The sequence below is a fragment of the Ptychodera flava genome, chromosome 11 (assembly GCF_041260155.1).
Source record: "Ptychodera flava strain L36383 chromosome 11, AS_Pfla_20210202, whole genome shotgun sequence".
NCBI classification, from domain to species: Eukaryota; Metazoa; Hemichordata; class Enteropneusta; family Ptychoderidae; genus Ptychodera; species Ptychodera flava.
The window spans coordinates 19,938,805-19,959,180 of NC_091938.1; the positions used below are offsets into that span (position 1 = coordinate 19,938,805).

Consider the following 20,376-nt stretch of genomic DNA (forward strand, 5'->3'; position numbering starts at 1 on the left):
AATTTGATTTGATTTGCTTAGTTATCCTTGTATGACAGTCAGTACAATATGGAACGTGAACACAACACAGTGAATAAGTATGCTGTAAATGAAATGGTGTGGCTGCATCCACATGCAGCAATAGGAGTGCCTTTGTCTCTAACCCCTCATTTCCAACCTGTCCCATCCCTGAAAAAATAGTTTGGTCTTATATTTATAATGTTAATAATTTCTGTATTTGTTAAAATGTGCGCATCTCAAAAACTTTTGATCATAAACATTTTCATTGTTTTTTATAGCTGACAAGTCAGTTAACCTGTTTATTTTAAATATTTGCGCATTTCTCCTCAGTATTTGACATATTCAGAATACCTTCTTATTCAATTTGTCATTTTCTAACAGTTTAAATGCTCCTTTGTGTGGTCCAGCTTTCCACACGCATCAAATGTGGTACTTCATACAGGAAGGTCTGCCTCTAGAGGGCGGGCATCATGAATAGTGTTTGTTAGTTATTTCCTCCACATAAACTTCTGATTGTACTGTAAACATTGAACATGGCCGACGTCCGATTTTCCTGTCTAAAACTTTCACTCATTTTCGTTCATATGACTCTGAAACTCAAGGAAACGATTGGGAAGAAAGAGTTATCTTGAAATATTGAGGTACTCGCTGATATTTTGCAAAATTAAATGAGAAAAAATGCAAGGAAAATGCCGACAGGCTTACACAATGACCGTTTTCAGACTCAGAGGCATATGATCATCTGCAGATTATGCAACAGGCCCATATCACGTGAGGCCATGAGGGGATATCCACGCAACTCAGTACCAAACACAAGCGCACACAGAGTGAGCAAACACAAAGTGAGTACCCCTAACGTCAGCTCAGTAGTCTGTAATAGATCGTAGTCAACTAAGAAACCTTGGAGAAAGGCTTAACACTGTGGCTATGCCGCTAAGTCCCTTTTGATTTTTGTCACAGCTCAAAATCGTTCTCCCACACCTCAACCTGAGCCATGAACACCCCCACCAGTTTATGATATGACCCATCACAAGGCATGACGTCAACGGATCTTGACAGACGGAAGTCTTGACAGACGGAAGTAGAAGTTGACACCAGCATACTGGTTTTCAACTCTAATACCTTCTGTCTATAAATAGACACGAGAAGGTAAAAAATCATGAATTAATTTTTTGTTGAAAAGTGGAAAAATTCACCATTGCAATACAATGTATTAGGGTTTTTATCATAAGGGTAAAATAGACAGGAGACGAATACTGAAAATTTTCAGTTGTTTACCAATCTTTGCTTTATTTCCACTCTACAGTCCCTGTGTCATCCTTCTCTCTTGTGTCTTTCAAAGGTAAAAAATACAATATCTTGTGAGTGAATCCTACGCAAGAGTCCATCTAAAACAGTTGCAATTTCCAAATCATAAATGAAACATGATTACACCCAAAATGCCTTGTTTAAACCACTGTCTGTTTGCATCTCTTCATAGCTGCACACATCATCAGAAGCATAACATCATGATAATTGCTGTGCCCTGAATGCTATTGTCTACACGCACGATGTATCTACAACAGCTTATCTGGTCTACCCAGAATTCCAAAGCCTGTTTCCATGACACTGGTGATGAAATGTACACATGACATATAGCACTTGAAGAGGATGGTGCTGGCACGCTTAGCAACAGAGTAAATATGCGGCCTGTTAACTTCCATTGGTTTGTCTAGGATCTTATCATACGATTTAACCCTTTCACAACAGGAATGTGGTACAATCCAATTGTTTTCTGTGGGATGGGAGAACCCATGTGAAGGAAATAGGGTGAAAGGACTACATGGTGACAAATCATAATATTTGAACTGTAATTGATAGAAAGTTGACAATAATCACAAGTGAAAAACGTTCATCCACATTTCAGAATTATCCCGTTCAAGATACTCAACAGAAATGAATTGATAACTGAGAGTGATGATCAGCCCACATATCATCTTTCAGCAAATAAACTTTTTAATCAATCTATTGACAGAAAGTGTATGCAGCCACACCAGGTATCTTGGCACCACTGATTGAACAAATGCAAGCATTTGGGTGATATGTCAATATTTCTGAGAGAAAACCAAAGGCGACAAAATTCTCAGTGTTTGGGTTCCACAAGTAATTTTACAAAACCGGGATAATTCACCTTACATAAAACTTTGAACTGTTTGGGTATTTAAGTTCTGAAAAGAAGGGAAGAAATACAGATGGAAACTTGGAAGGTTTCACGAGGACAGAATACGCAATACTACTACTACGACTATGGTGGGTCTCTTTTTTAACAAAATAAAATATCAGCTACAGATTTCTACCATATTTCATCGGGCTGTCTGCATATCAGTGTTCAAAGAAAAATACTGCAAAAACATCAAGCTTCTCTGTCAACAAGAATAAACGAAATTTACCATAGCATGTCTACAGCGCTGGTAGAATGATTTCACTAAAACTGACAAAATTTATTTGCTCATGATCAACGTTCGTCTTGGAGAAGCAGTCAATATTGTAATTCTCTGCACTGGTATCTCGTTTAACGGCAACTAAATCGAATGGTTGAAATTATAGCAGTTGATGCATTTCACAGACTCTGATGCCAACACTCAGTAAATCATAAAAAGCAACTAAATATTGCAAACTTTAAAGCATACTGCAACTTTAAAGAGAGAAAGGTCAAACTGTGGAAGAAAGTTGGTGAAACCCCTTTCTACTTTTGTTTCTCCACAGGTAAGCGGAGACATTCAATTGCAAAGGAATCAATATATATCTATTAGTTTTTCAGGAAGGGTTGACCAACTTTCTTTGCCACAAGCTTGACATTTATTTGAAGGTAAAATTTTGGCATCGAAAGTTACAAGAAGTCATCTGGCACTAGGGTGGAACTAGCGTGCAACACACAAATGACTGCGTGGTTGTAGAACGATCGATGAAATCTGATAGCAATCTGTATTCTGGGATTTTTCCATTTTCGTAGTGTCACGTCGTCCCCTGTCTTTACTTGGCTTCTGCTTCAACAGCTTTTGGAGGTTCACCAACTTCTTTGGCCGCTTTGTTTGCAGCCTGTAAAATGTAAATAAAATAAAACAAAAAAAATATGCAATTAGATTATGCAATAATTTAATCAATCATGGACATTTACATGACACATGGAAGATGACACCATTCAAAACATATTTACAGACACTTTGCCGACCTTCAAACCATCAAATCACTTCAGAAAAATCACTGCAACCTGCTTTTGAGTTGGTCTTGTACCTCAGCATTGATATGGTTGTCGCTAATATATGATGAAATTCTGGCGTGCAACATCAGAAAAGGAATTTGCCCCTAGCTGACAGCTCCCATGAGTTCCAACCGTGCTTTATCGCAAATAAAACATGGTATTTTTGCATCTCGACCAATCAAATCACTGCTTTTGTACCATTAATATACAGGTAAGATATAATTGGTAACACTATATTATAACTCACCAATGGTCAACACAGAGGTATGCTACATGCAATGAAAATAATTCAAAAGCGACAAATGGTATTATCAGTCCTACAGTCTCCAAATTTTTTTTCTGTCCTTTATAACAGGTATCCTGATCGGAAACTTCAAAACCAATTAATTTTCTCAAGGCAATATATAATAATAGAACAGACACCTCATACTTACTTTCTTTTTCTTTTTCTTGGCCGCTTTTGGATTTACTGATCTGCTAAGGAGTGCCTGATGGAAAATTGAAAAGTCAAAATTTCCATCATTGTGTTCCAAATATAAAATGGTAACATGTTTCACTTGCAGAAGAGATGAAGTCGGTTTAAAACACCTGGATTGATATGAACATGCAGTGGGTATATGCTGGTGGGGGAAAAATTCCTGTTTTTCAAAAAAAATAAGATGGTGAAAATATTGCTTACTCAAGGAGCTTTAAAATGAGCCCCCACATGTTGGTAGGTCAGATGACTATTCCCTGCTGATGTGCAACGTGCACGGAAAGTTATATCTCATTGGTCGATTGTCACTATTCACAGAAACTTAGGGAGTCTTTTTGTATTATTTCATTATAACCGTAAGATTCAGCCACCCAATTGGATCTCAGCTTCGGAGACGCTGCACATCAGCCCAATATTGTAAAAGTTTGAGAGTTGAAACAAACACTGTCCCCAAGGCACATTCCACCTTATGACAGATTTCTGAAACGTCTTTGAATCAGCCCTTCATTGCAATGTGTACAAATTTCTTGAGTCAAATGGGCCTTCCTTGAGCAATCTGGTTATTCAACGTGGCTAAGTGGGAACACTAATGACAACTTTTGATTCATTTGTAGATTTGCGCGTGTAGCTACCTGTTGTCAGACTTGCTACATGTTTGTTGTCACAGTCTTTGCAGAAACTACGAAACAAAAATATAACCTTTGAAGTTTAGGGACCGTCTCAGATTGTCGCAGAAGTTCAAAAAGCGAAATTCATTCGTTTAGGGGGGAAGGGGGTTTGACCTCCATTCAATTAGTGAACTTCACTTTCGCACTTTTATTTTGTGATCACAAGTTTCGTGTGTTTATTTTAAATAAAAGAAAAACTGCACACTCGTGCCAACAAATTTGTAAATGTTTCCATCTCGTTCGTGCCCCAAACACAATTTACCGATAGTAACATTGTATCCTAAACCTTTCATTCATCAAATTATGCAAAGACAAAAAGTATCATTTTAAAATGTGCTATTTATAAGCATCTGCTCTAACCACTAGATGTCTTTATTCTCACTTGTTATGCACCTGGTCATAGTCATTTTGATATGATTGAACATGCCTGGGCCCCCTTGTCAAAGTTTCTTGCTTATCTACCGCCCCTACCAAGTACAAATTGCGTGTACGCAAAGACAAATAACAGCACAAGAGGTGCAAAAAGGGAAAGTAAAATAAAATGAAACTTTTATGCGGTAAAATGCCCTGTTAGTACTCAAATCTAATCGATTACTTTAATTGAAATGTGGCAAGGGGAATACGTCTTTCGTAGCTATAGCAAAATGCAACATTGTACTCCCAGGCTGACATGAACATTTCACACTTTTGAAGTTTCGTTTAGGGGAGGGGGGAGGGGGTTTTGATCTAAACGAAGGAATTTCGTTTCTTGAACTTCTGCGACAATCTGAGACGGTCCCTTATGAGTCCTGAAATTGTAGACTAAAATATATGTAAAAGTAAAGTTCTAGAGTTGATAATGCAGTCCCATCTTCTGTTGAAGCCATTAATTACACGGCAGTGCGCCCTCAACGAAGAAACAACTGAACACTGACAAGTTCTCTTTCATGTGAGAAAATTTTCACATTTTACATGCAATGATACAGGGCTGACACAAAGAAATTTGCAGTAATTCTTGTGCTGACTCAAAAGTCCGGAAATGTTTTCAGTTGAGGGAAAGCTGTTACATATGATCTGGAATGAAAAAGGGTCTCACCTTAAGTTGAGGGTCTTCTACAGTGTGTTCTGATTGAAAAAGTTCTGGATCAAATGGACTCTCAGTTATTCTTAGTGGTCCGTTTGGCATAAGTAGAACTGTGAACTTAAACTGGGCTACAAATTCGCCTGAAAATAAATGAACAGCATGGCAGAAATCATTTATCATAAACTCAAAACAGTGAAAATTTACACTGTACATTGGAACTCAGTGCTTACTGGAAAATAATGAATCGGATAATTTATTCAACTAGCTGAGTTAACCCTTTGAGCACAAAGTCAATTTATGTCGCCTTTATAAATTTTCCTCAGTCAATTTTTTTCAGATTTTTGCCAAAATTTTGATAAAAAAATGTAGCCATTGAAATGTGATGTCCACTTGGTCAAAAATTATCAAAAAAATAACAGAAAAATTCATAAAAATTTTCTAAATTTTGCACTAAAATTTTGGAGGGAAAAAAATTACAGCACTCAAGGGGTTAATAATAATAGTTTTCAACGCGCCAGCGGCTTACTGACTACGCATGCGCATATTCATAATATACTATGCGAGTAACCGGAAGTGTACCCTTCTTTCATGGGCGCCGCCATGTTTTTTTTTGAGTACTCGTAAATAAACAAATACGAAACAAATTATTATTATATAACATGCCATTTATAAAATATACCTCTTTCATTAGCCAGTAAATGTTATTATGCACCTTGTCGCTGATACAAAATATCGATAATATAGATAAAGGGAGAAAACTGTCGTGCATATGAACGGGGCATACACAAAGAATGCTGGATTGAATTTAGAAAAGCGCCCCCTGTGTCAATAATTAGATTCAAAAATTGCCAGTTTTTAGACGGAACGCTATAGTTTTCAGCTTGCAAGTGGAAGGTGGGCAGTGCGGTTACCATTGCAATGATAATGATTGCATAATACGCCCCTTGTTTAACGCAATAGGCTGTTATCATTGTAAAATTGCCAATTTTTGTCCAAAATTTTACACGTTACAGAAAATCTATACCTGCACTGCTGCAGGGTTTGACGTCGTGTACCGTACGTGAACTGCTTTCATCAGAGGGAAACTGGGCATAGTTGTCATATAAACGTTTATGAAGTAACAATTAATTACATTTTATCATGAATCAATACAAATAACATTGCCAATCTTAACCCTGGCGCGACACCAAGGGCTGAGCCCTATATAATAATATTTTTCAACTATCCTCACCTTCTCTTTCGTACAGCACAGGGAAAGGATCGACTAACTGATGTTTTACACATTCCACAACTCCAAGACGAGCCTTCTTCTCATCTTCAAAAGCCCTGGAGGAAAGTACTCACATATCAGCCAAGTTTGGATAATAAAACATCAAAAACAAGGATCTCGCTGGATATATTGGTGTAGCTTCTAAAGGAAATCCCTGTTTCAATTCCTTTCTCTACGTTTTGCCACTGTGACATTAACACAAATGCAAGTCACAAACGCAGTAAATATCCCTGCAAATTTCTCAATTTTTATTTCCTTATGGACTCTGAACAAGCAAATCTCCATCCTTGGATTGAAAACTGCTTTCCTCGATATATTAAATTTTAAAATAATTTCAAATGGCCATTCATATTTTCATGAGAACACTGGCTTTTTGCCGAGGTTTAGGTACATGGACAAGTGATCCTGGAACCTAAGTAATATTTTTGATGTCCCCTAAGATTCCATTGATATATCAAGGTCAACCTTGGTAAAGATTGTACGGCATACTGCCCTCAACAAAAACATGGGAACAGATTAGGGATTATGGAACCTTAAGAGACTTCATGTGAAAAAATTTTTATGAGAAGGCAAACATCAATATATTTCTCCTTTCTCTCCTTGATAGCAATCTGAGTTTTCTCAATTCAAATTATTTCTTTACAATCAATCTTCCAATGCAGCAGGCCTATCTAGGCCGGGGTCAAAGGTCAATAGTTTCGTATGGAGGTACAGAGATACACAACTCACCTGAGTGTGAAAGGCATAAGATTGAACCTACGTTCCATTTCACTGAAGAACATTCTGGACGCTTTCATTTTGAGCTGGTACACTAAATCTTTTCTTTTGAAAACAGTGGTTCGAGTGTCAATCTCCCTGGCCTTGCCTTCGCCAGAACTGATGAGTATATCAATGGCGTACACTTCATGCACATCAAATTCACACTTCTCATGCTCCTTTCTGCAACAGGAATGTAACTTGGTACATGTCACAGTCTATAATTTCAGAGGGTTTACCATCCACAAAATGCCCGCTGCATTTAAAGCCCCAATAGCTGCGAATTTTATGCATTATTTTTATGATTTTATTTTCAAACCAAAGTTGGTTCGTGTGAATGTGCTAACTGAAAGACATGTATAGAAGTATCACTGCTCGCTGGTTTGGACCATGCCTGCACGTTTTAACAGGTTACATAATAAACAGATGCCGCACTCATAAAATGGTGCCCCACCAAAAAGTACAAAAATGCAGTATTTACTGCACATACACATCATGATCATAAAGAAAACAAGCATGATGCCATTAACTTGAATGCACAACACGCGATGGCCAACATCTTGTTGTTGTTATATTTAATTTCTCTGTCACATGATAAAATTTTGAAAATGGCAGGAAATCTAAAATGATTTTAAAATGTTTGAATTTACATGCTACTTTCAAAACTTCTGACAGTGCTACACACTTTTTCAGTCTTTAATGGGTCTTATTCAAAGAAAATTCTTGGAAAACGGGGGATATTTTGAGATCGGTTTATTACACATTCGCAGCTAATGGGGCTTTAATTGAAATGACGTCTCATACTTCACGACTCTGCTTTTCAACTAAATCTCAAAAAAACTTTCATTCATTTGATATATCATACACCCAATGGCCATCAGTTGTACATATAGCATATCATTTTCTAATTCTGTATCTTGATTATTCGTGATAAAAACAGTTATTACAAACTTGAATGTTTGAATTATTTTGGGAAGCACCTTTATCAGGCGTACATACAGATTTCATTTGGCCCACAGAAGATCAATAATCATATCTTCTGTTGATTACAGCTATTGGTGAAAAGCATAGAATCCTTCAACAGCTTCAAAATACACATTCAAGACAAAAGTTTTCTAATATGATGAACATTTGTGACAATGCCTATGTGAAATTGCATCTCAGTATGAAATCTCATGCCGTTTACCTGCTGGTGTAATATGCAGTTGTTCATGGCTGGGGCCAACATTACAGAATGAATGAGATGCATCACAAATGTGAACTTTTTCAAGAACTTCACTTAGATGTTCATTCATTTCCATTTGTGGAAGAATTTAGCAGGAATTGACTGGACTAAGTAGCACACATCACACAGAGCGGTTTTGTAAATTAAAGATACAAAATTAAAAAGTACCGTCATTACTCCAATTTCTTCTCCATTCAATTCCTTGAGGGTGCTGTAACTTTTCAAAGAACAGCATAAGGAGTGACACGTTCACACTCTTCATAGCATTTCTGTCAAACCACAGTTGTAAAAGGGTCAAGGGTCAATACTATCCACTTTGAAGAAACTTTAAGTTGCACTCACCTTTGGGCCTCATTGGGGTTCTGAATGATAGATTTTTCACCGTCTATAACATTTCTTTTTAGTTGATGAGATAGCATGCCCTCAATGGGCTTGCATTGAAAAGCATCAGCAACTTGTTGTATAGTATCAGTGACAAGGTAATTCTGAAAATACGAGTGAGATAAGTGTATAACCTCTGCCAATGTATGCAAGTGTAAGGAAATTCCAACTGGCAGTAAGTTTTTGAAACATTCACAGTCAGAGGTGAAAAACGCATTTTCAAATACTACCAAATCTTTAACTTCCTCTCCACCACTACAGCAGTAATACAGTGAGCAAATCACATAGAAAATGAATGGGATTTGATAAAAGAAAACTGTTAGAGTGAATAACATTATCTTAGTATTTTATGATCATGAATTCCTTGATTTCAATCCGGTTAAAAAATCCACTCCCCCTACCCATTTTGATTTCTAAAATAGTTTGTAAATCTGATTTTAATGAAGATACATCATGATGTGAATTTCTGTGCAAATGAAGGGACCCATTTTTCACATATGGCAAAGGGATCTCCCATGAACAACTGTACTTACGAGAAGTCAAATTACCAATCTATGCTAGATGGTTGCATAAGTACGTGTGAACAGTCCTATACTCTTGACTCACAGACTAGAGGATGTGGACACCAGCAAGGATAATTTTACAGGAAGATTGGCACCATTACTCATACAGAGAAATGACTGATTCTGAGAAGCATACTATCACTCACTTCATTACCAGGCTTGACCAGCCGATGAGCAGCCTCTGCTGCAATGTGTGCAGCAAGTATCGCATCGGCTTTACGACCGGTTCCTTTGTTTTCCTTTGACGCACCGACAAGAAGAGTATGGGCCACCACTGCTATGAAACCATCAATGTGGGCACCAAGATCTCTATAGTGTGAAATATATAGATATGGTGTCTTTATAAGAGTTTTGTCAATTTTTACATCCAATGTTAGCACTGCTCGAATTAAAAGAATGAATGATATGCTGCGTAAACATAATTTTTTAGGTTTCTTTTATCACTAAAATAGGTATTTCTGAAAGTGGGAAGAATATTTATTGTTCCTGGTACAAAACAAAAATACGACAAAGAACTACTACAGGGATTGCTTGAAAAAAGGCAAAGTCAGGATGACTGTGAACGCTCTTTTCTGTTGAAGGTTTGTCCTTTCGTCCTGTACTTACATTTTGACAACATCTCCATCTTTCAGGATGTAATCTTGATCACTCTTCAGCGGTGAGAAATGACAAACTGCATTGTTTGTTGACACGCACGTTGGAAACGCTATACCTGCAATGTAGAAATGAGAGTCAATGTGTCAAAACATAGCCGTTCACGCCTCGTTCCTCACTTTGTCTTACCGTTATTTTGAGATATCTGCCATGTTAGACTGGAATATCAACCCTTGGCTGATCCATAGTGTGCAGACTTAGCTTTGAGGGCGCACTGCTGGTTGATTCTTAGGGACCGTCTCAGATTGCCGCATAAGTTCAAAAAGCAAAATTTATTTGTTTACGTGGGGAGGGGTTGACCTCCATTAAATTAGTGAACTTCACTTTCGCACTTTTATTTTATGATCACCAATTCTTTGTGTGTAAAAATACAAAAATTCACACTCGTGCCAACAAATTTTACAGTAACGGTTTCTAGCTTGTTCATGTCCCAAATACAATTTACCGACAGTAACATTGTATCCTAAACCTTTCATTCATCAAATTATAAAGATAAAAAGTACCGTTTTTTATATGTGCTTTAATCATCTGCCTGCTCAAACCACATCTGGTCATCTCACTCTCACTGTGTTGACCAAACAGCACTGAATACTGCAGTCTTCACGAGACACATACTTCTCAGTATATTGTTCTCTCGGGCAGACATCAACATATTTGCACTTTTGAATTTTTGTTTAGGGAGAGGGGAGGGGGTTTTGATCAAAATGAAGGAAAGAATTTCATTCCATGAATTTATGCGACAATCTGAGACGGTCCCTTACTGTATTCAAATGTCATTACAAAAAAAGATTAAAGCCTGTATTACCTTTTTTCATCTCTTTTTCTTTCTTGTACACATGACTGGTCTCTTCCAGTATAAGCTTGTCTCCAAGCTCACATATTTCTAGTGAAGACTGGCCATCTACAGCCTTCTCAATCAACTGTTTCAAGATCCCTGAAGAGACACAAAACAAAGTTCATGAACAAAGGAATGTGAGAGTTTTCATCTTTATTTGACACTTCAGCAGACAGAACATTCATGCCAAGATTCCCCGGCACAAACGCTGTAGGTTCGAAATCATTTCCATATGAAAAGATACCTTACTTGAGGTGTGAACTGACTGTCAATCGGTGATTGCTCTACAAATATCACGGGTGGTGTCATTTTCACAAACATTGTGATCTTTTGTCATACTTGATCGGTAATTTATTTACTCTCTGGGGAGTCATACGCCATTAATTCGGTAACGCGGAAATTTTCCACGTTCAGGGGTTTAGCCTAGATACATGGTTTGTGCTGGCCAATCCCTTCATGTTCTGAACACCAGTGACAATAATTAATATGGTGAAACTCTGTTGTTGTCCTGCAGTTAGATTACATTTTATTCACAAATCACAGTACTAGGCAAAAAAAAGGATTTGTTTCTGGTCAGCATGTGCGTCATTTCAGAACCTGCATGTCATGTTTTGTTTTGTTTTTTTTGGTTTTTTTTTTTTTTGTTTGTTTTTTTGGGGAGTTACATACTGATCAGTACAGCTATCCACCTTGATATCCCTGTTTGCATGTCCAAAAATGCTAAAGAGAAAACGAAACTTTTATGCAGCCAGTGATAAAAGACAATAACTGTTGCATTACTTAATAATGCCAAACCAGCATTGTTAGGAATATAAAAGGAAAAAAAGAAAGAAAATCACATCATCGCATCATTTTTCCATTATGTCAAGGACCAGAAACAAGTCTTTTTATTGGCCATGGCACAAGTTTGCATCCAGGCCATTATCCAAACAAGTTTAAATGGCAGGGCCACATAGGAATCAAATTAGCCTTTGGGTGATTTGAGCTCGATGATATATTGAGAACATATGGTAGGTTGAATAGCGTTGATCGCGATTTCGGATTTGTTACTAAATATAGCTGCACGCGCGTGACTTTCGGACAAATATGCTGAAATTCGGACAAATTTTGTCGTTGTATGCACGACTGTTGTTGCAGCTTGTAGTCTCAGTCATCAATTCATACGAATAAGTGTGATGCTAAATAGCCATTCTAACACTCGCAGGATTTATTTTCGTCGTTTATGCAGAAAATGCGGAGAAAGATGTTTATTTACGCATATTAATAGAGAGAACAGTGACGTCATTTGCGATCAGCGCTATTGCACATATCTTGGTATGAATAATGATTCTGACAGCCATACGCATAATTTACTTGTACCCTTGCCGGGATGACTGAAGATGTGTGGACACACGGTCACCTTTGGTTGCAATCTAACAGGGATTTTCTTAGGAGGCTGTAAATAAAAGTGATGGTATTGAGTGGCCAGGGTTACAAACAATTCAAACAAAATAACTGTACGTCCGCTTATGTTCAGTCTTGCCCTACACTTCTACTATTAGCTGTAATTGGAGTTGATAAGTATCAACGCCAAAATTTCCAACAGTACTTAATTCCTTCGTCATTTAAGATTCTCTGCATTTATGACGAAAAGTCCGAAATCACCTACTGAGTAAGTATTTCAAATATAACCTATGGCCGACCAACGTCACAGATAACGACAGCCAGGTAACAGCCAGACGTCAAATTCAATAAACATTCTCGATTGATAGAAAGATATATTATCCATATTTCCTCTACTCTTTACAAAAACTGTTCGTGTTGATCAAATTCACTGCATTTCAAGGCCCCTGATGCAGAAAACTATGATGGTTTTGTTAAAATGACCCATATGGCATGTGGGTATGTCAATGACCCCCACGTGTTGAGCAGGAAAACACCGTTTGTTTTCCAAGGTCACACAAGGCCAATTTCATTGGTAACACGGAAAAAACATCTGAACTTGGTTTGCAATACTTGATTCCTGGGGATACGTTATATAATTTTTCATTTAAGGCTACTTAAGTGTCGCTAAATTCCATAACTTTTCTCTAGACCGGGTTCATTGCACAACACAATGAAAATGAGTAACACATGGCGAAGAGCCGATGACAGACCAGACAGCACATTGCAAATGGTGATATCTCGATAGTAGGGCGTGTAAACGATAGAAATACGATATCAGTATTCTGTAATTAATATTAACGACAGAAAATCTTACTGTTGACCATATCGCCAACCATTTTGTATTTGGTGACCACCAGATCTTGAGAGATGGTAGGTTCTTCATCTTGACTGTCCGCCATGTTGAAAACACGTGTTTTCCCGTCGTCCAATGCGATATTTCGGCGGCGCGAAATAAGCATGATGTGAAGCCAGCTGCAAGCTGCGTTCTGACAGTGCATTGGTATCGATCGGGCTACCCATAGATTCCAATGTGTAATATATTCCTTATTTTGTTTATCTATATATTTATTCGTTTATTTATTTATTTATTTATTAATTTATTATTTATTCATTTATTTATTTATTTGAAGACGACTAGAAATGTAACGAGGTCATATTAATGTGGTTTACATCAGTTTAATTTTATAACACTAATTCGTTCACCAACAGTGATCAGGTAGGTCGCCTAAAACACGAACAAACCATGCGTAATAGGCCCCAGCCTAGTTCAAATCCAGGGCAGCGAGACAGGGTTCAAAAAGTTTCAGAAGCCAAGGAGTAGGCATACATTTTGCAGTGATGTAAAGACTAGTTGCCTAGTATGCACAATTTCAAGTAACGAAGATGGGGATGCAGGTGCATTGTCCGTCCCTACCTGGTGACCCTCCCATTCTCACAGAGCCCCTCCCCATTTAATACAGGGGAGGGGTTCAAGGAGTATAGAAAAAAATGTTGCTGGCCAACAAAAATTGTCTTTATATAGCTGAAGAGTGTACGTTCTGAAAGGATGTAAATGATAAGCTTACAAAAAAGACGGCTTGGAACTTTTTTCCTATTTTTTACTTACACGTATCCTTTATTGAACTCGAATTTACAAACAAACTGTAAGGGAAGGAATTGAACATAAGCTTACAACATACATCAGGCTGCTGCATGGAGTTTTACATGTAAAGCCCCTGTAGCTGTAACTCTTGAAATTTGTCAACCTGAAAAAAGGCTTTCTATTTTCTCTGGTTTTCTTTAAATTCTAAAGATTTAAAGGATATAGCGGGACAAGTAAATTTAAATTTTAAGCGTTATTTTGATTTTCCGCCATTTTTAAAAATTGGTAATATTACAAAGAAAACAGCATATGGTATCCCAGTGGAAAACATTTTGCACTATGCATTATATTGGACTACTCTGTGGTTTCTGTGAAGATGCCAATGCATATATGCATTGCGTACTGTGTTTTTGCTTTATTTGCATGAGGGCGCCATTTTATGTTAGGGCAAACATTTATTATTTATGTTGCTCAAAATTGCGAAAGGTAGTCCCAGTGAATCCGTGGCAAAACGCGTCCAACGTTTTTCTTTGATCTCGTTTTCAAATGTAAAAAGGAATAAAGACACTTTTTTATGTTTTTCATTAAAAGGTCATCAAAAGATAATTGGTCTTAAGCTCGTTTTCATTAGGTTGTTACTCATTCCGAAAAATTTATAACATAATTAGGGTACCCCCTCAATCCGTGGCAAAACGCGTCCAATGGTTTTCCTTTGATCTCGTTTTGAAATCTAAAAAGGAATAAAGACACTTTTTTATGTTTTTCATTGAAAGGTCATCAAAAGATAATTGGTCTTAAGCTCGTTTTCATTAGGTTGTTACTCATTCCGAAAAATTTATAACATAATTAGGGTACCCCCTCTCACCAAATGGGGGTCTAATTGCGTCCATTCGTTTCATCGTGACTGCCTGTTAAGTACTTAAATCACTAGACACTCCAAACAAAAATGTTCGAGTGTCTATGCCTAGGGAAAAGAAAACATGAAAATGTGGTGTTTTTGTGTTTTCATTTTCAAATTATCTCTTTCTCTTTCAGTGTTAAAGTATGCGTGTTCTATCAAAAGTACATGAACTGTACGCACATTTAATTACTTAGGTTTGCTACAATGTAACAATTAATTGCCGAACTTGTTATATTTGTCCAAATAATTCGCGCCACTTTTGTTTACGCAGACATTGTGCTACTTAAAATTGAGTTCCCGCCAAATTGAAAAAAAATAAGCACTGTTTTCAACAGATTGCAAAAGGTGGTACAACTAACCCTTTTGAGGTATCTTTTAAAAATGTTCTCGAACTAATCTGGGGTGCAAACGTATGCAGGGTGTTCCTTAAAGTGGTAACTTCCAGGGGTATTTTTAGACATTTTGGCAAACAACTAATTTGCTCAACGCGGAAAAAAAATTACAGTACGGTTGGATAGGAAGTGGCTGGCTGTCTGACGTTGGTGGCGTGGTGTGTAACCATGATATTCGAATAAAGTAATGTTCTAATTGTTTTGGGCGTTTTTTTCCGCAAAAAAAACATGTAAGCATACGTATTCACCATTTTACACAAAGACAAAATATATCAAAAATGGATTGCAGCCCGCAAAATAGTGCATCAGCCCGGAGTTGAGTTTTATTGGCATATTTATTTCACTGCTGTCAGCCTGTTGGCGTACAATGTCTATCCGCGACTCCAAGCTTGAAGTTTTAATTTTTAAAAAGTGATGGTAAATTGGGCTGGGGGTAATAGCGTTTCACCTCACCACCCCCCCCCCCGCCCCTAAACAGAACATTTTGGAAGTGCTAAAATCCGACCACTTTTCATTATCAACAAACGAACGTTACCAACGCTCGGGAAACTACACAATGGACACAAATTGAACGAACCATGGCGAAAGAGTACCGGTAGGCCTCCGCCTCTGGCTGGCTTGGTACATGCCAAACTAAATTATCAAAATGTGCGACTTTGAGCAAAGTTATCAAATACAGAAAAGCCGCCTCTCTATGTAGGCGAGTCTACTTGACGAGTTTTAATTACGTCCCTTAAAGTTGCGACACTTTTTGTCAGTCCCATGCGGCGTCAGTTCCGGACATTTCATCATCAGAATTTTAAAATTTGCTACATTCCCTCGGCCAATCGCGACAAAATGCTGTTTTTCATTCCTGGCTACAAGTTGCATCAAATCAGGCCGAGACTTCTCACGTGACTGAAAGTTCCGACTTAGATTGGACAATTTAAAAAGTATCATGTACTTTGGATAGAACACGCATACTTTAACACTGAAAGAGAAAAAGATTATTTGAAAATGAAAACACAAAAACACCACATTTTCATGTTTCCTTTTCCCTAGGCATAGACACTCGAACAGTTTTGTTTGGAATGTCTAGTGATTTAAGTACTTAACAGGCAGTCACGATAAAACGAATGGACGCAATTAGACCCCCCCCTTGGGTGAGAGGGGTACCCTAATTATGTTATAAATTTTTCGGAATGAGTAACAACCTAATGAAAACGAGCTTAAGACCAATTATCTTTTGATGACCTATCAATGAAAAACATAAAAAAGTGTCTTTATTCCTTTTTACATTTGAAAACGAGATCAAAGGAAAACCATTGGACGCGTTTTGCCACGGATTCCCCTCTCACCAAATGGGGGTCTAATTGTGTCCATTCGTTTTATCGTGACTGCCTGTTAAGTACTTAAATGACTAGACACTCCAAACAAAAATGTTCGAGTGTCTATGCCTAGGGAAAAGAAAACATGAAAATGTGGTGTTTTTGTGTTTTCATTTTCAAATTATCTTTTCCTCTTTCAGTGTTAAAGTATGCGTGTTCTATCAAAAGTACATGATACTTTTAAAATTGTCCAATCCTTAAGTCGGAACTTTCAGTCACGTGAGAAATCGCGGCCTGATTTGATGCAACTTGTAGCGCCAGGCATGAAAATAGCCTTTTTATCGAAGATTTTGTCGCAATTGGCCGAGGGAATGTAGCAAACTTTAAAATTCTGATGATGAAATGTCCGGAACTGACGCCGAGTGGACTGACAAAAAGTGTTGCAACTTTAGGGACGTAATTAAAACTCGTCAAGTAGACTCGCCTACATAGAGAGGCGGCTTTTCTTTATTCGATAACTTTGCTCAAAGTCGCACATTTTGATAATTTAGTTTGACATGTATCAAGCCAGCCCAAGGCGGAGGCTTACCGGTACTCTTTCGCCATGGCTCGTTCAATTTGTGTCCATTGTGTAGTTTCCCGAGCGTTGGTAACGTTCATTTGTTGATAATTAAAAGTGGTCGGATTTTACTCTAGCACTTCCAAAATGTTCTGTTTAGGGACCGGGGGGGGTGTGAGGTCAAACGCTATTACCCCCCGCCCAATTTACCATCACTTTTTAAAAATTAAAACTTCAAGTTTGGAGTCGCAGATAGACATTATAAGCCAACGGGCTGACAACAGTGAAATAAATATGCCAATAAAAACTCAACTCCGGGCGGATGCACTATTTTGCGGGCTGCAATCCATTTTTGATATATTTTGTCTTTGTGTAAAATGGTGAATACGTATGTTTACATGTTTTTTTGCGGAAAAAAACGCCCAAAACAATTAGAACAATGACTTTATTCGAATATGGTAACACACCGCGCCACAACGTCAGACAGCCACTTCCTATCCAACCGTACTGTAATTTTTTGCCGCGTTGAGCAAATTAGTTGTTTGCCGAAATGTCTAAAAATACCCCTGGAAGTTACCACTTTAAGGAACACCCTGCATGCATACGTTTGCACCCCAGATTAGTTCGAGAACATTTTAAAAGATACCTCAAAAGGATTAGTTGTACCACCTTTTGCAATCTGTTGAAAACAGTGCTTATTTTTTTTTTTCAATTTGGCAGGAACTCAATTTTAAGTAGCACAATGTCTGCGTAAACAAAAGTGGCGCGAATTATTTGGACAAATATAACAAGTTCGGCAATTAATTGTTACATTGTAGCAAACCTAACAGTTCATGTAATAGAACACGCATACTTTAACACTGAAAGAGAAAGAGATAAATTGAAAATGAAAACACAAAAATACCACATTTTCATTTCTTTTCCCTTGGCATAGACACTCGAACTTTTTTGTTTTAAGTGTCTAGTCGATCATATTAAAGGGCCATTATTTGTAACTTTTGACCATTTTTTACCTCGGAAAATTCCATGTTGGAGGCTCATATTTGTTGCAAAATGTTGTTTTACGAAGAAACAAACATGATTAGTGATGTTACAGCCACATAAAACTGCTAATTTTTGTTCAAACGTGTTGCCCTTCCGAGCTCGTTTGTTGACGTCTGGCGTGCTCAGCGTGCTGGTGGGGAGAACGCAGATATGGTGACGCCGCGATCACGCCAGATGTACAAGTTCACGTTTATTGTGGATTGCCAGACATCTGGCAACGCAACGTGCTCGGACAATGGACTACGACGTAAGTACCGGGCATAAGTAATGAATATTTATTTTGAAATCGCTGTAAATGGCTCGCGCAGGTGCAGAAGAATGCCTACGTTGCAATCCGCGTGTCAACAGAGTTTGTATTTCTGTCCGGACAAAAATTGAAAATTTCGTTGTAAAATCACATGTTATTTAGTTGTGTTACACGTAATGTTCCGAATAATATGCGATTCTCTGTTATTTGACAGGCTATTCAACATGAGCCAGTGATCATTTCAATCAAAACTAACGGAAAAATCGCAAGAAGATACAGCTAATGGAACTTTAAGTACTTAACAGGCATTCACGATAAAACGAATGGACGCAATTAGACCCCCATTTGGTGAGAGGGGTACCCTAATTATGTTATAAATTTTTCGGAATGAGTAACAACCTAATGAAAACGAGCTTAAGACCAATTATCTTTTGATGACCTTTTAATGAAAAACATAAAAAAGTGTCTTATTCCTTTTACATTTGAAAACGAGATCAAAGGAAAACCGTTGGACGCGTTTTGCCACGGATTCCCAGTGGACAGTTTATTCTACCTGTATAAACACCCCTCAATGAGTACATTCCTATGAACTTGTTTTAGTTTGGAAGTAAAATCACAAAAATAATGCTAAAAGATACAGCTATCGGGCCTTTAAAAACTTTTTTTCTTGAAAAATAACTACTGCCTAGGAAATCGATAAACGAATTTCTAAGCCGCTAAAGATGGCTTTGTGCGACCAAACCAACAAATATACTTTATAAAGTAAATATCAAGCAAAAATATGAAAGTTTGTAAAGCAACAAATGAAACATTATCTGAAATCTCTAAAAATACGGAAATAATCTATCAGTAGCTACCAAAAGGCTCTAGGCCTACAGAAAAGGCAGTAGGCCTACATTTACCATATAAGCTTCTTGAAGTGTATTCAACACTTGCCTAGACCCTATACGTCGCTTACGGACTAAGTGCCTTCGAGGCACGGAGGCCGTAAGTGACGTATAGGGTCTAGGCAACACTACGACCGACCCGCTATGTTGCAACGACATCAACGTAGTTGAGGGGCTTCAGCATGAGGCTTCATGTCGTTTGAAACAACAAGTGTGGTTGAGGGCGCACTAGCTGTGGGTCTATAGCTGTGGTGTTTCAGACGGGATTCTTGTCTCTTACGGGCTGATTTTGACTTTTAGGACTTTTATATATAACGCCTCCACCACAGTTAGGGGACCTATGGGAAATTCCATAGACAAACGTCCAAATCCACCCACAAACCACAGTCGCTCGAGAGCTATTCAGCTCTGGGACTATTCGCCCCATAGACGAGTATACAGAAGCGAGAAATACTCGCTTCTGTATACTCGTCTATGGGGCGAATAGTCCCAGAGCTGAATAGCTCTCGAGCGACTGTGCTACAAACACCCTGTGCACAAGTTTGTTCGACGTCGACGATATTTCGAAAAGTTGACATCCTAATTAGGCCTACAAATTGTCAGCTTGGCTATAAAGGGACTCACCACGACCAAAAATCCGCTCAAAATTCACTGAAATATCACCTTTTTTCTAGCTTTAGGCGACATGACTACCAGGAGACCGCCATTTTTCTAGCGTAAAACTTGGTCGAGGCTCAGTGCAGCACGTCACTACAGTCACGTTTTGGAGGGTAAAAGTCTTCACGTAAAACATCACAGGGCCCACATCTAAGGGCGCACGACCGACGTCAGTCGTGAAAATGCATCACTCACAGCAAAGAAAGTAGCTAGCTGCTGTGCTGTAGCTCGAGATTTTGCGTGG

At 38.0% G+C, this 20,376-nt stretch overlaps 2 protein-coding genes across 2 annotated transcripts in view; one reads left to right on the plus strand and one right to left on the minus strand.

Annotated features, from left to right (window-relative positions):
• Positions 1 to 20,376, plus strand: part of LOC139143758 (puromycin-sensitive aminopeptidase-like) — a 539,468-nt gene that overhangs the window by 158,169 nt on the left and 360,923 nt on the right. The window lies entirely within an intron of this gene.
• On the minus strand, positions 1,264 to 13,523 carry LOC139143740 (proliferation-associated protein 2G4-like). Its single transcript, XM_070714280.1, has 10 exons — positions 13,371 to 13,523; positions 11,102 to 11,230; positions 10,249 to 10,354; positions 9,789 to 9,951; positions 9,041 to 9,183; positions 7,447 to 7,656; positions 6,679 to 6,773; positions 5,460 to 5,587; positions 3,676 to 3,729; positions 1,264 to 3,078 (listed from the first exon to the last, which is right to left on the minus strand). Exons 1-10 carry the CDS (start codon positions 13,513 to 13,515, stop codon positions 3,013 to 3,015), a joined length of 1,239 nt encoding a protein of 412 aa, XP_070570381.1. The 5' UTR covers positions 13,516 to 13,523; the 3' UTR covers positions 1,264 to 3,012.